Source organism: Marmota flaviventris, chromosome 11, assembly GCF_047511675.1.
Source record: "Marmota flaviventris isolate mMarFla1 chromosome 11, mMarFla1.hap1, whole genome shotgun sequence".
In the NCBI taxonomy this organism is placed as follows: Eukaryota; Metazoa; Chordata; class Mammalia; order Rodentia; family Sciuridae; genus Marmota; species Marmota flaviventris.
In genome coordinates, this window is record NC_092508.1 from 97,118,181 (window position 1) to 97,135,244 (window position 17,064).

The 17,064-nt window shown below is 35.2% G+C and overlaps 1 protein-coding gene across 2 annotated transcripts in view; it reads left to right on the forward strand.

Annotated features, from left to right (window-relative positions):
* The window catches only part of Map3k2 (mitogen-activated protein kinase kinase kinase 2), an 80,794-nt gene that overhangs the window by 33,599 nt on the left and 30,131 nt on the right, over positions 1-17,064 (forward strand). The window contains exons 3-7 of one of the 2 annotated variants that reach the window (XM_027936779.2): positions 973-1,091; positions 2,479-2,519; positions 4,508-4,607; positions 8,779-8,892; positions 9,383-9,470. In XM_027936779.2, the coding sequence (XP_027792580.1) occupies positions 973-1,091; positions 2,479-2,519; positions 4,508-4,607; positions 8,779-8,892; positions 9,383-9,470 (462 nt within the window). Of the gene's footprint in view, positions 1-972; positions 1,092-2,478; positions 2,520-2,896; positions 2,937-4,507; positions 4,608-8,778; positions 8,893-9,382; positions 9,471-17,064 lie in introns of those variants that run through there. The other variant, XM_071619261.1, reaches the window with a different exon arrangement.

Here is a 17,064-nt window from a genome sequence, read left to right on the forward strand (position 1 = left end):
AAGAAATCTTTAATATGTTTGGAAGAAGCTAAAAGTTCATGGTTCATGAAACTTAGTTTTCTGGATTTGGTACTTTTTCTAAGAAAATAAATTTTCCTGTAGTGTTAACTTTCTAAATTGTTACTAGCCAAAATTCTTAGATATTCTGTTATGTTTATGGTCTTGTCAGCTCTGATGGTGAAGAAATTTGAGGGATCCGTTCCAAATATCAGCAGGTCCATATCCACAGATGAAGCTTTAAAGTCTGCACTTTAACTATAAATACTTGGGGCTGGGGTTGTGGCTCAATGGCTGAGTGCTTGCCTTGCACATATGAGGCACTGGGTTTGATCCTCAGCACAACATAAAAATAAATAAGCAAAATAAAGATATTTTTAAAACTCAGCATAGTAATGATAAAAATATAAATACTTAATGATTATTTTACAAGTTGCTTTATTTTTCCCAATTGTTTTTATTAAGATTTTAAGATGTCTTTTTAAAAAATTTGTTCCAATTAGGATAGTAGAATGCATTTTGACACATCATACATAAATGGAGTGTAGACTTATACAGGTCATGTAATCATATATATACATAGGATAATAATGTCTGATTCATTCTACTACCATTCCTACCCCCATACACTCTCCCCTCCCCTCCCCAGATGTCTTTATGTTTGTTTAGGTGTTATGGAAAAGAATTTATAGTAATAGGGCTGTTTTGATCCTTATCCTAAAATGTTTAATCCTTAGAAGAATCAGAATGACTTTGTCTCGCCTATAAATGTCTTGTGTGGACTCCTTCTTTTTTGTTTTCATTTTTAAAAATAATTAAAATTTTATTTCACCAAAAGTGTAGGTATTAAAATGTTCTAGATGTAGTTTTACATTAAATCAATGCATTTTTATTAACTTTCATATAAATTTTGTTCAATGTCTGTGATAAGTATATATTGGAATTAGAATTCTGTGTATGTTTAAAAATACCTAGATGATCAGCAAGCTTTGAACTCAATCATGCAAGATTTGGCTGTCCTTCATAAGGCCAGTCGACCAGCATTATCCTTACAGGAAACCAGAAAAACAAAATCTTCATCACCAAAAAAGCAGGTATTTGTTCAATAATATTTTTATAAGTATATTTTGTTGTTTTATGAATTATTTCCTTTAATGTTCTGATCCTATAAAAGACTAATTTAGTGTGTGTATCTTTTATACTTTTGAGCCAAATGTTTTGTTATATACATTTTCCCGGGACAGTATACATTAAAAAAACATAGTTTTATTTAATGTGGTAACTGCTTTCTAAAGGTGTTATTTTATTCATTCTTAAAGCACTTAAGCAATTTTCCTTCAAATAATCTACTCTGGCTATTTACAAATGAAGGTGATTTTAATTCTTATAAATGAAATTCATTTGTGATGCCCAGTATGAAAAGTGGAAATATAGTAGTTCCTCCTTATCTGTGGTTTTGCTTTCCACGGGTTTACCCATATGTCAACTGAGGCCTAAAATATTTGATGGCAAATTCCAGAAATAAACAGTTCTTAAGTCTTCAGTAGTAGTGATGTTCTGAGTAGCATGGTAAAATCTTGCTCTGTTGCTCTCTCCTGCCTAGAACATTAATTTACGTTTGTCTATTTTATTTATGATGTATATTTTACTACCTGTCAATTAGTATAACCTCAGTTATAAGATTGACTGCCACAGTATCATGTGTTCAAGTAATCCTTAATAACTTAATAATAGCCCCAAAGTACCAGAGCTGTGATTCTGGCAATTTGGATATGCCAAAGAGAAGCTGTTAAGTGCTTTCTTTAACTCCGATGCCCCATCATCTTATATATAGGATATGTATAAAAACTTAAATTGAGCTAGGTACAGTGGCACATGCCTGTAATCCCAGTGGCTTGGGAGGCTGAAGCAGGAGGATCACAAGTTCAAAGCCAGCCTCAGTAACTTAACGGGGGCCTAAGCAACTTAGACCTTGTCTCAAAATAAAAAAGGGCTGGGGATGTGGCTCAATGATTAAGTGCCTCTGGGTTCAATCCCCGGTATCCCTCTTCCCCAAATTAAATTGACTTTTATAGTTTTTGTAGGTAACCTATATACAGAATGATGGGACATAATGGGTGGTTAAGAGAAGAGGTGAAAGTTGTCAATAAGATGGGGAAGCTTAGAACATTTACCACATGAATAAGGGGGACTATGATAAAGTATTACGTATTTCCCTATAACAGGATCAGTAAATGTTTCATATCCTTGGTTCCTTCACTAATAGCTCTTAGGGTTCTTTCCTATTGTGCCTAGTTTCACCAACATAATTCTCAGCTGAGCTTTTTAACAGATATTATCAAATGATTGGACTGGCTTTGAAAATGAAACCTTCTTTCCTTTATGTTTTATATTAAATGAATGGCTAAGAAAAAAATATGATTTTAGAAATTCTAAAAGTTTTATCTGAATAATTACGATTGGTTTGTCATTTCATTATAGAATGATGTCCGAGTGAAATTTGAACATAGAGGAGAAAAAAGGTAAGGAAGGAAACATGTCACTTCATTTAGTAAAACATATATTCTGGTTAAGCTCTAAAGGTTTTTTCCATATGTGAATGAATTTCGTGGCCTAAAATTGAGAAACGAGTAGTCTTTGGTAGTATGTAACATGTGACTTAGACTGGAGTTTGTTAAAATTCTGCCTAAACGTTAGAACTGATTAATGTTTTTACTTTGCAATATCAGAAACTAAGTAAGGCCACTGCATAATGCAGCCCTTATTGCATTTCCTTTTACTTTTGCTCAGTGGAAATTAAATATATTTCTTCTTACAATTGTATCATCCCTCCAGATACTATACAGAATTAATATATGTGGACTTAATATTTATAATTTTGATTATTCTCAAGAGACCTCAATGCTATGACATGTATTTCGTTGGTAATGTTGAGGAAGGTGAGTTGGAATGGTGGCTGCAAGTTATTTTAGCAGAGATATAAGTTTAACTTTCCACTTGGTATCTGTATGTCAGTGCAAAAGTGGTAGTAGTGATAGTTAACAACGAAATTACTAACATGACCTGAAAGTAGTTAGAGAAAAGTGATTTTATTTCTACTTTTAGTGTCCCTGTAGTTAATTTACTCATCTGTTAGTTCTAAACACTTTAAAATGGGTCACAAATCATAAAATATGAAGATGTAAAGATGTTTTACAGATAGATGTTGAGAAAAATGAAATATACCAGACATACCATAGAATCATTATTCATTCTACTTTCTTATATAAGATTCTTTTAGGAATGTTTCCCCAAGTTTTCATTCAGTCCTATTTATTGAGTACTTACTATATGTTAGGCATAATGGGAGCAAAGCAGATGTGGGCTTTTGTTATGGAATTTATAATCCAGTGTGGTAGTATCCAAGCTTTAATGCATGCTCTCTAAGGCAGTGCAGGCTAGTCTTTTGGAATATGGGAAGAAATGTTATATAATTTTATTTTCTTTCAATATTTCAATCCCTTTAAAATGTTTATTTTGGAGACAGGCTTACATAACATATTTGCTCAAAAATGTTGAGTTGAAGCAGGGTGTGGTGGCACATGCTGTAATCCCAACAGCTTGAGAGGAGGAGGCAGGAGGATCGAGAGTTCAAAGCCAGCCTCATCAATTTAGCGAGACCCTAAGCAACTTAGTGAGACCCTGCCTCTAAATAATAGACAAAAAAGGACTGGAATGTGGCTCAGTGGTTAAGCATCCCTGAGTTCAATCCCCAGTACCAAAAAAAATGTTGAGTTGGTAAGGGTACAGAGAGTAAAAATTTGAATCCCCAAAGAACAATTTTACTTTTTTTTTTTTTTTTTTAACAGTTTCATTGTATTCTGCTGTGCATTTGTCACATAAATTTGATCACATTCCTCAGTGGATGTTTTATATTGCTCTTTAACATTTTCAGTGTGGATTAAAAACTGAAGTTTTGAGAATTGTTTTTTAAAATTAGGATAGAGCAAACAAACTTCAGAGTTTTTAAACTTCATGTTGAAAAATTTGTATACTCAATAAAAATGAGCTGTTATAGTCATAAAAAACATAAAATTATGTTTGCAGGAAAATGAATGGAACTTAAGATCATTATGTTAAGTGAAATAAGCCAAATTCAAAAAGTCATTTGCCTATATTTTCTCTCATGTGGATGCTAGAGAGAAAGAAGGAAAAGAAAAGTATAGGGTGATAAGTAGAACAGAAGAAAGGGACCAGAGGGTAGAAGGATTTGGAAGGGGGAGTGCTAGGGAGTGATGTTAGCCAAATTATATCATCATATTGTGTGCATATATGAGTATGTAACAGTGAATTCCACCATTGTATACAAGTACAATGCACTAGTAAAAAATGTGGAAAAAGTAAATAAATAAATAGAAAATGAACTGTTGAAGTGAATATGTGCATAACTTTTGCTTAATTTTGTATTTTGGAAATGTATATATTTAACTGCCTAAAATAAATAAAATATTTTAAAATTTTGTCTATATAGAATCCTTCAGTTTCCCAGACCAGTTAAACTGGGAGATCTGAGATCTAAAGCCAAAATTGCCTTTGGACAGTCTATGGATCTACATTATACCAATAACGAGGTAAACAAATACAGTTTAACTTTTGTTAGTCTTTATTTTAGAATAAGTGTGTGCATTTCATATCATTTTAGGACTTTTGTGTTTTTATTTAGTTATTGATAAGAATATGGTATGTTAGACAAAATATCTCAGGTAAATTTGTAAATTCTAACTGATCAAAATGGATTTTTTCCCATTATGGAGATAATAGAAGGTTCAACTGTTGTGCAAATAATTGAATAATCGTCCATGCTAGCAGGAAATATATGTACCACTTGGTTATACTTTATATGTAACTACTTATATATTTTTTATTTTTATTCTATTATTTTATTGCTAAATGATCTTTTTCTCTCATACTGTACTTGGCTGCAGACAATGGAACCTTGGTAGTCAGACAATTTAGTTGAAACTTAAAGGATTATTTTCTATTGGTTAGGACAGATTAGATTGTTATGTTTGGGAGTCAGAACATGTGATTTTAAGGGCTCTGGCACTGAAGAACAGCTTCTCCTGGGGTTGGCATTATAGATTTGTAGTATGAAGCAATTTATAAATTAATTGTTTATATATGAAGTTCTTTGAAGGAAATGCATTGTGTTGATGAATAAAGACAAGGAGAGTAGGTATTCATGGTATTAAGGAAGTAACTGAGGTGGTGACATTTTTTTTCCTTGAATAAATAATTTTTAAATTCTTTTTAGCTATACATGACAGTAGGCTGTATTTTGACATATAAACATGCAGTGTAACTTATTCTAATTGGGAAGATGGTGACATTTAGTAAATATCTCCACTAGACACGGAAACATTAGTATGAAACCCTGCAACAAGTTTTAGGGAAAGAATGTTGCTGGGAGAGAAAGCAGCTTGAGAGCAGTTCATATAGAGATCCTAAAATGGAAAAGACTTGTATGTTTTAGAAATAGGGAAGGTACCAATGGGGATAGAATAACAGTGGAAATCTTGATAAACTTACCTTAAGAGAAAACATGTGAAACTGCTTTGTAAATGTTAAAGCACTGTTCAAATAAAACATTTGAAAATAGTAGATTTTAAATGAGGTAATTATTAATTTAAAACCAAATTGAATACTAATGTAGCAAGTAATGCCTGTCTGAAGAAATCACTATATTATTTTGATAAAGTAAAAATCCATATCCTCTGTAGTAATAGCTTGAAATTTTATTTTTCAAATACTTGTTGGATTTTTATTTAGCCATAAACACATCTTACTGCTCAGCCCGATCTTGGCACTTTATTTCTGTACATGCTGGTCTGATTTCTAGCTGCCAGCCCTTGGGACTCTGAGGGATTTCTAGAATTATGACCCCAGGGTAGTGCAGATGAATGGACTGCGCTTGCTGAAAGTGATAACTTGCTGAATAATACACCCTTCATGAACCTCCTTCCTTTCCTTGTTTCCCCCATTCCCCTACCAGTGTTTCCTAGTATCTTTTTCCCATATAATAAATTTGAATCCTTATTTCACAGTATGATTCTAGGGAACCAAGACATCACTCTGTGTGTGTATGTGTGTGTGTGTGTTGTCTCAAAGTGTATCATGGGAAAACTTTCATATGCCTAAATACATTAAGACTACAATATTGTCGCCTGGTAGGTTAGTCACAAAAAATGGGGTTGTTTTGACATTTGTCCATATTGTACCTGTGCTGACTCCTAGAATAGCTGGGTTTTTTGTTTGTTTGTTTTGGGTTTTTTTCCCTCAGTTCTTCCAATCCCCCCACCCCCGTCCTGGGTTTCTAGAGTATTGGCATCAAGTTGTCCGATTTTGTAATTTCAGGAACTCTTTCTTATTTTCTTTAAAAAAAAAAATTGAATATTCTTCTCATTTTAGTTTATTTTTCTTGTGCTTTTTAAAGGGATTTTATAAGTGATTCTGACATTATAAAATGTGAGAGGCCTCTTTGCAGGAATGTAGTAGAGGTAGTATTAGGGTAAGATTGCATTTAAGATTTCTTACAGCCCCGAGGTTATGTGAGAATCTATTTTCAGTGAGCTAACTAGTCCTGATTCACATCAGAATATTGTCCCAAACCGAACCCAGGATGTTGTATTTTGGTGGTACTAGGAAAAATCTTATAGTTTTCCTTCTCTACTATCTAAAATAAGAAAGATCTTAGAAAATCTTTCCTTTGCCTGAACACCTCCATACCCATCCCAGCAACACATGATACATATAGCCATCACTTTATTAGGTAAAGAGGAGCCAAACCAACAAATTCAGCCAATCCGGGGCTGGGGTTGTGGCTCAGTGGTAGAGCACTTGCCTAGCATGTGTGAGACACTGGGTTCAATCCTCAGCACCACATAAAAATAAATAAATAACTAATACAAAGGTATTGTGTTCATCTACAACTAATAAATTTAAAAAAAATTCAACTAATCCCAGCTTATTTTTTTTTTAATTTTTTATTGTTGGTTGTTCAAAACGTTACAAATTTCTTGATATATCATATTTCACACTTTGATTCAAGTGGGTTATGAACTCCCATTTTTACCCCATATACAGATTGCAGAATTACATCAGTTACACATCCACTGATTTACATATTGCCATACTAGTGTCTGTTGTGTTCTGCTGCTTAAATTTCTTGGTTCTTTCAATTTTGGAAAACTTGGTATTTATGAAATAATGTTCATTGTCAAAAGAGGAATTCATGTTATGCTAGAAAAAATATTTATAAAGAAGTAGAATAAAAATAAAATAAATGAGTTTTTTGCTTGTCTACAGGTCCATAAAACTACCACCCCTTATATGGATTGTTTTCAGATTTAATTATGTAAAAAAAGGAAGATAATTTTGTCTCTATTAAGTTCTATTTAATATATACTTATAATATGTATTTAGACTTAATTTTTAGTTTTATTTTCAGAAAGGATTTAGAAACGTACTTCTGATTTACCAAAAATAAGCCAGAGGGAAACAAATTTCATGAATGAGGCTAAAATGATTCACCAAACAAGCAAACATTCTGTGATTTATTTAGTATAATTTAGATAAGTTGGAACTTATTCTTGACTCTGTCTTCATTTTACATTTTATAACAGGTGACATTAAGATGTGAGGGATCATATCAGGATTATAAAAATAGAGTATTGAAGATAGGAGCAAGATAATACAAACATGGGGTTGGGGGCATAGTTCTGTGGTAGAATGCTTGAGGTTATGGGTTCCATTCCTAGCACCACAATAAATAAATAGATAGATAGTTTTTGTTTAAAAATAAAGATACACAAATATGGTTCATAATTGATAGGAAAGTGAAATGGATTTAATTAAGCAAATCAGTAGATCAGGCTTGAGCTCTGATACCAAACAGTTTATTAGAAAACATTTCTTACAGAGATAAAAGAGCCCAGTACTTAGTTGATAGCTTGTAGTAATATACAATTAGCTATAAAAATAAATTGGAAATAAAACTTAAGTACAGAATAAGTAAATGCAAGCAGAATGAATGGTGGAATTGATATTACTCCTGGATTATATATGTGCCTAGCATCTTCATTAAAACAAGGACCTTTTTAAGAGAAATCTGCACAGAATGAGTGTACAGTATGCCAACTAGAAGGTTTGTGTGCAGATTGAGCTCATTCGTGTGATGTTTGGCAGGCCACTGTGCCTGAAGTTGGGGATCCTTATCCTTAAGGGATTTTTACTATAGAGGACCCCAACCTAAGTGGGCATCACATTTTAAATGGTCCAGATGCTATACTTAGTAGAGTTTGTTAACAAGTATGGTATTTGTTTTTATCTTATCCCTTTTTCAGTGAAATGAATGTACTTTGATGTTATTAATAGAGTTTTCATAAGCCTCTAAGTTGACATTCTTTTTGAAAAAGAAAAGTCATTTTGTTTTTCTTAAATTATGTGAGTCACACTTTATCTCATAGACCTCAGGTGCCTCTGTCCTGTATAACATTTTATTCACGAGAGTGATACCACCAGTTATGGCTTCTGCTCCCTCACATGTTGAAGTATAACATTAGAGAAGTACACTGAGGCAAGTATATAAAGCAGGGTTATTTAAAAATGTACTCATTTAGAATTTAATTCTAGTAACAAATCAAAGAGTATTTTGAGATTTATAATTCTCTTGTAATAGATATTCATGAAAGAACTTGACCTGGTGAGATGACCACATGATTCCTTATGTTTCTTTTTATTTAGTTGGTAATTCCATTAACTACTCAAGATGACCTGGACAAAGCTGTAGAACTGCTGGATCGTAGTATTCATATGAAGAGCCTCAAGATATTACTTGTGATAAATGGAAGTACACAGGTATGAATAAGGGATTTTTTCCTCTCCAGGAAGAATTTATGGGACTTAATTCTATAAAAGTTAATATATGAAACAAGTATATGTGTGTGTGTGTGTGTGTGTGTGTGTGTGTATACACGCTATCATATCTCTACCCCTCAAAACTACATACTCAAAATTACAAATAAGAATAATATACTATATAGAAATAGTATATAGAAACTGACAGCTTTGAAGAATTATGTTAGGATTAAATGATTTTTTTTTAATAGAATTTCACTATGTTGCCCAGGCCATCTTTGAACTCTTGAACTCAAGTGATCCTGTAGTCTCAGCCTCCTGAACAGCTGAGATTATTGTCATGGGTCACTATGCCTGGCAGGATTACAGTTTCTAAGAGTAGAAGATTTGATAACAATATATAATAACTAGGTTGTATTTGGTAGGGGAGAGAATTCTGCTTAAAGCCCTTTGGGAAAAAAATAGCACTCATGCCCTTTTTCTTTTGTAGGCTACTAATTTAGAACCATTGTCATCACTAGAAGGTTTGGATAACGCAGGATTTGAAACAGAGAGGAAAAAGCGGCTTTCCATAATAGGTAAGAAAGCTAATATCTGAGTCAGGAAATGGTTGATTTCTCAATTTCTTAATGGAGGGCAACACCTAAACATATTCCTAAATAGCACCCCATTTCTATACTCTGCAATTTATCTAAGTTAACTAGTTTTTAGTGTCTGTTGTTCCTTGGAAATTAGTTTTACATATTATAGTATTAGCAATCTTCAATCAGGATTCTTTGTATGTATATTCACAGTACTTTAATGTTCAATAAATTCAAATAAAGCCTTGTAAGCTTTTAATTATATAAATAGAATAGAGGGACTGGTTGCAGTAGCACACTCCCGTAGTCTCAGCAGCTTGGGAGGCTGAGGCATTTGTTCCCAAGTTCAAAGCCGGTGTCAGCAAAAACAAGGCACTAAGCAACCCAGTAAGACCCTGTCTCTAAATAAAATACAAAAAACAGGGCTGGACAATTCACAATAGCTAAATTGTGGAGCCAACCTAGATGCCCTTCAGTGGATGAATGGATAAAAAAAGTGTGGCATATATACACAATGGAATTTTACTCAACATTAAAAGAGAATAAAATCATGGCATTTGCAGGTAAATGGATGGAGTTGGGGAAGCTAATGCTAAATTGAAGTTAGCCAGTCCCCCAAAAACAAATGCAGAATGTTTTCTCTGATATAAGGAGGATGACTCATAATGGGGTAGGGAGGGGGAACATGGGATGAATAGATGAATTCTAGATAGGGCAGAGGGGAGGGAGGGAAAGGGAGGAGGCAGGGGATTAGCAAGGATTGTGGAATGTGATGGACATCATTATCCAAAGTACATGTATGAAGACATGAATTGGGTATCAACCTACTTTATGTACAAATAGATATATGAAAAATTGTGGGATATATGTGTAATAAGAATTGTAATACATTCCACTGTCATGTATTTAAAAAAAAACAGGGCTGGGCATGTGGCTCAGTGGTCTAATGTCCCTGAGTTAAACCCCCCCCCACACACACTCACAAGATAAAAGAAGAGAGGGGGAAAAAGTAATTCTAGCATATTAAAATTAATAGACTAGATTCTCTAGTTCCTAAAACTTTCTGTAAGGTCTTAATAATTGAAGAATGCAATCACAATAAAGATTGCCAAAAAATATCACATTTTGCCTTTATTATACTTTCTTATTATTCAGTTTTTACTTACCATTAATAATGTATTGCTATATTTTTTTAAAAGATAGACTCGATATCTTTATTTCTTTTTATGTGGTGCTGAGGATCGAACCCAGTGCCTCATATGCATGAGGCAAGTGCTTTACATATATTTATCAGGAATATGTTTTAATTATATAAATAGAATAGAGTTATAACTCCAGCTCCTGTATTGCTATAATTAAGGTTATGATATAAAGAAATAAAGATCCTATGTGCTGTATCATAAGGTGGCCTTAGTAAGGTTTGGGAAAGGCAGATGTGTTTTTTCTTTTTTTTTTTTTTCCAAAATATTTATTATCTAGCATATCTGAAAATGACCTCAAGAGTTTGATGGATTATTTACATATCTGTTCAGAAACTATCATTCACCAGATTTTCACCTTGTATGTCAATAAGCCTAATGGACTGCCGCAGTCTGGCTGGGCACAATCAGGAGCCACTTGTCAAAAGAAACTAACTTTATTTTTAGAACCACACATGCCAAACAAAACAGCCTCTCAGGAAAAACCCTCAGAGCCTCAACTGCCACCACCGGCTTTCCACAAGCCTCTCTCTCCCACACAAGCTTCTCTCCACCTTCCACAATCCTCCTGCTCTTGAGGCCGATTGGCTGGGTCACGTGGGTGGAGCCAAAAAAGTCCCCCAATGAGCAGCTCCGTGGTCTGAAAGGGCAGGGAAACAGCCCAATGAGCATCACCGCAGAGGAGCCAATCAGCTAGATGTTGCTGGGGCCGCTGTGAGCCAATCATCAGCCGGCAGCTGGAAGTTTGCTGGCAGCTGGAAGTTTGCTGGGGCCCCTTCGGCTGTGGCTCTCAACATCTCCCCCTCTCTGTTTAAACAACAAGCATGTGGCTTAGGGACCGTGCCTGCCTTAGGTTGTCCAATAGTACATATGGTCCTTAGGTTGGTACCATTGCAATTGGATCTTACCTGTCACTGACTACCGGTCCAGTATACAGCCACACCTGTGGAGAGGTCTTTGTACCAGCCGGGGGGGTGAGGTTCTTTGCCTCACCTCTGTTGGCCCCCAAATTTTAGCTGGACGATCATGACAAGCAGAAGGGAGGAAGATACACCAAGCCAATTGACGGCTCCTTTTGGAAAAATTGTACCACCAATGACATCATCAGCAAAAATACCCCAACACTACCACAAGTCGCTGCACCAACAGATAGTTCACAATGCATACAGGTGAGCTCACAATGTGTCCAGGCAAGTTCTGCAAGCAGTTCAGTGATGGCTATTGTAGAAGCTGTAGATTGGTTTTATCTTTGACTTCACCAGCACTGGGATGAAGATAGGAATTCTGGCAATAATGGCTAAAGAAAAAATTATGTAACATTACGGAAGGCATTTTACAGGCATTACAGAAGGCATACAGAAAACAATTTTCTTAACAATTTACATTGTCTTTAAGAGAATTATTAAATATAATGAAAAGGAAAGGTGAAAGTAAACAAACAGATCTGTTAACCTTCTTTTTTGTTTACATATTAAAACAATCCTCAACAGTTGTTTACCCAATTTAAATTAAACCATATAAATCACGTGAAAAGAAAATATTTGGATCCATTTTATCATGAGCGCTCATCATATATGATATATGGACATACATACATTCAAACATATAACACAAAACACAAGTGTGCACACATAATATAATACATACAACACATAACATTATAGTAAAGGCCTTATAACTTTTTACAGGTGAAATCTCCATTGCAATGTTTAAAAACTCTATAGTCAAAAAATAGAACTGATCAGCAAAACATTAACCTAGGTCTGTATGAGCTCAAAAAACAAAATAGAACTTCATGATATGGCAAAGGGCAATAATAAAATAGATATTGAAAAAAGCATCCTGGTTCTGTTGCAGATGTAAGAATAGCCAAACTGGAGTTTTGGATATCAGTTGTTATGGATTTGAGCCAAATCATCTTCTTTTTGGTCTGTAGAAATCGCTTTAGTTAATCTTTCTGGAATCCAAATCGGCTGCTGTTCTCCCTGTGGAAACACATAAACAGACCCCCGACTCCAGACAATCACTGGGTCAGGACCTTGGTTAATCTCTCTGGAATCCAAATCGGCTGCTGTTCTCCCTGTGGAAACACACAAACAGACCCTCGACTCCAGACAATTACTGGGTCAGGACCTTTCCATTGTCCTGTTAGAATATCCTTCCAAAGTACCTTGGGCTTATGCACATTTTTTGGACACATATGCCTTTCCGCAGCACTAAGTCCTGATGAATCCAAATTTAAAAAGTTTAGAGTAAAAAGGGTTATTTTAAGTTTATCTTTGGGGAATATATACCCCTTCCCAATTCCTTCTTTTTGCTTTAATACGTACATTTTAATAGTTTGATGAGCTCTTTCAACTATGCCTTGTCCCTGTGGATTGTATGGGATTCCTGTTATGTGAGTAATGCCAAATGTTGAGCAAAATTGTTTAAAAGAGGTAGAAGTATAACCAGGGGCATTATCTGTTTTTAACTGTTTTGGAACACCCACAGTGGCAAAATTTTGTAAGCAATGAGCTATAACATCTTTAGTTTTTTCTCCGGCATGAAGGGAGCCCATCAAAAATCCAGAAGAAGTATCAACTGTAACATGCAAATATTTTAATTTTCCAAATTCTAGCAAGTGTGTGACGTCCATCTGCCAAATATGGTTAGGTATCAATCCTCTAGGATTGACTCCAAGATTAACTTGTGGTAAAAAGGTCACACAATTTTGACATTGTTTTATTATTTGTCTAGCTTGTTCCTTAGTTATTTTAAAGCGCTTTTGTAAAGTATTAGCATTGACATGGAACTTTTTATGAAAATTTATAGCTTCTTCTAGTGTAGAGAAAATATGTATGTCATGTGTAGTTTTATCTGCTAAATCATTGCCCAAACTAAGGGCTCCAGGCAATCCTGTATGTGCCCTGATATGTCCTATAAAGAATGGATCTTTTCTGTCCCAGATTAGACTTTGTATAGTGGAAAGCAAAGAGAAAACAGTAGAAGAAGGGGAAATCCTACCAGCATCTTCAAGAGATACTATAGCATTAACTACATACTGACTATCAGAAAATAAATTAAATACAGAATCTTTAAACATCACAAAAGCTTGTAAAACTGCATTAAGCTCTACCTTTTGAGCTGATTGTTTGGGTACTAAAAATGTAAAAGTTTGATCAGGGGTAACTACTGCTGCTGTACCATTATTTGACCCATCAGTGAATATATTTGGAGCATTCATGATAGGTGTTTTTCTTGTCATTTTTGGAAAAATTACAAGATGCAATGACCAAAAAGACAATAAAGGATTAGATGGTAAGTGGTTATCAAATGAAACATTAGATTTGCACATGATTATTGCCCAAGTATTTAACTCATTAGCTAACTCATCAGTTTGATTCATAGTATATGGAGTAATAATTTTATTGGGAGAAATTCCAAACACTCCCTTTGCTGCTTTTATTCCTTTGAGTATTAATTGTCCTACAGCCTCAGGATACCTAGTAAGAATAGTGTTAGGAGAATAAGATAAATGTATCCATAATAATGGACCTTCTTGCCAAAATACTCCTGTAGGAATATTTTTTGTTGGTAGTACAATAAATAATAAAGGCAAACTTATATCAATTCTATCCAGATGCATATTTTCCATATATGTTTCAATGATTTTTAATGCCTTTCTTGCTTCAGGCGTTAACATTCGGGGTGAATTTGGATCTGATGGACCTTTTAGGATATCAAATAAAGGTCCCAACTCTCCTGTTGGTATACCTAAATAAGGCCTTATCCAATTTATGTCTCCTAATAACTTTTGAAAGTCATTAAGTGATTTGAGTTGATCTACTCGTATTTGAATTTTTGGTGGACGGACCATGGTTGAGGATAATAGAACTCCTAAATAATTAATTGGAAAATTTAATTGTACTTTATCTATTGCTATCTCTAGATTATAATTTTTTAATAAGTTTGTAAGTGTGGCATATCATTCTAGCAATGTGTTTTTATCTTTGTGTGCTAATAATACATCATCCATATAGTGAAATATTTGTAGTTGAGGATTTTGATTTCTAAGTGGCTGGATTACTTTGTTAACATAAATTTGACACATAGTTGGGCTGTTAGCCATCCCTTGAGGGAGTACTTTCCATTCATATCTCTGATCAGGACCTTCATGATTCAGTGCAGGGATAGTAAATGCAAAACGTGGACTATCCTCAGGATGAATTGGAATTGAAAAAAAAAAACAATCTTTAATATCTATAACTAAAACATACCAGGTTTTTGGCAAAGCAGACAACTGAGGAATCCCTGATTGAGCAGGTCCCATAATAACCATCTCATTATTAATGGCTCTTAAATCTTGCAATAATCTCAATTTACCAGATTTCTTTTTGATGACAAAAATGGGAGTATTATGGGGAGATACAGAAGGTTGTATATGTCCTTCTGCTAATTGTTGTTTGACCAGGTCATGGGCTGCTTGTATCTTTTCTTTAGTCAGGGGCCACTGAGGAACCCATACTGGTCTTTCTGATTTCCAAGTAATTTTTATTGTCTCAGTGGCCCTTTCTGAAAATCCAACCCATGTCTATCTGTTCCTTGATCTATTTGTATTGGTGCTGCTATACCTTGTTCTTGTTTTTCTAATCTTTTTCCTTTCCAAAAACCTTGTCTAGTCATAATAGTGGGTGCATTTTGGTTGATGTTATTTGTTAATGTCAAACCTAATTGATCTAGGACATCTCGTCCCCATAAATTTACGGGAAGATGATCCAATACATATGGCTGTATAGTTCCTTCACATCCTTCAGGATCCTTCCAATCTAATACCATTGCACTTCTATGGGGATTAGTTGCCACTCCTAGGCCTCGAAGCATTTGAGTGGCTTGTTGTAATGGCCAATGTTTTGGCCATTCTTGACGAGAGATGATGCTAAGGTCTGCACCTGTATCCAGTAGCCCATTAAATTCATGTCCTTGAATATTTAGTTTTAGCATGGGGCGAGAATCTAAATTTAAAGAAAGCATAGCCCAATCTACACCTGTGGAGCCTAATCCCTTGGAACCTCTTTCTACAGTACGACTGGAAAATTTATCATGTAGGCTGGGTATTATTAGTAACTGTGCTATTCTATCTCCTGGTGAAATTACTGATATACCCTTTGGAGAACTGGCTATAATTTTTATTTCACCTTCATAATCGGGATCAATTACCCCAGGACTTATCATAAGTCCTTTTAGAGTAGAAGAGCTGCGTCCCAATAATAAGCCTACTGTTCCTTTGGGAAGAGGTCCTTTCACCCCTGTGGGAATGATTTGAACTCCCATCTCTGGAGTTAGTACTGCTCTGGCAAAGGCGCAGATGTCCAACCCTGCGCTCCCTCTGGTTTGTCTGATGAGGGATCTGATGGACAATGTGTCCTGGGCACTACCCTGATGGGGTTGCTGGGTTCCTCCAGTGCTCCGTATATTTGTGGTTTTGGGCCCCGGAGCATTGGGCCCCCCTGTCCATTTTTTGGCAATGGAGCCCGATGCCTTTCTCCACGATATCGTGGATAAACACCTGGTCCTTGTTCGTTTTTTGATAATGGAGTACCCTCTATGGTGGTTTGAGAACGGCATTCATTAGCCCAATGTCTCCCTCTACGGCATCGTGGGCAAATACCTGGTATTCTACTCCTTTGATACCTAGTTTTGTTAAACCCTCCTCCAATGGGGCAATTCCTTTTAAAATGTCCTGTTTGTTCACAATTGTAGCATGTTCTTGGCCTGGCATCTAAAGCCTGTTTTACTGCAGCTGCCACAATTTGCCCTTGTTCATTAATGTCTCTGGCATCTAAAGCCTGTTTTACTGCAGCTGCCACGACTTGCTCTTGTTCATTAATGTCTCTACATAATTTAATATATGTGTTTAAATCTTCATGTTTCCATGGTCTAATGATATCTCTGCACCAACGATTCGCTTGCTCATAAGCCAGCTGTTTTAGTAATGGCATTGCTTGTTCTGTATTCCCAAAAACTCTGGTAGCTGTTTGAATAAGCCTATCTACAAATTCAGCATAAGGTTCATTAGCTCCTTGTATTACCTTAGATAATTGACCTTGTAAACCTCCATGTCCTTGTAAAGTCTTCCATGCCTTAATTGCATCTGCAGCAATTTGTGCGTATACGCCAGGATCATATGCAATTTGTTGCTGCTGATCCTCATAAGGTCCCTTTCCTAACAACATATCTAGATTTCTCTGAGGATAACCAGCTGCTGCATTTCGCCTAGCCGTCTCCTTGCAAAATTCCTCATTGGCAACCTTCCATAACAGGTATTGTCCTCCATTTAGCACAGCTTTACACATATTAGCCCAATCTGCTGGCGTCATGTTCAAGTTGTTAATGGATTCGACCATGCTTAC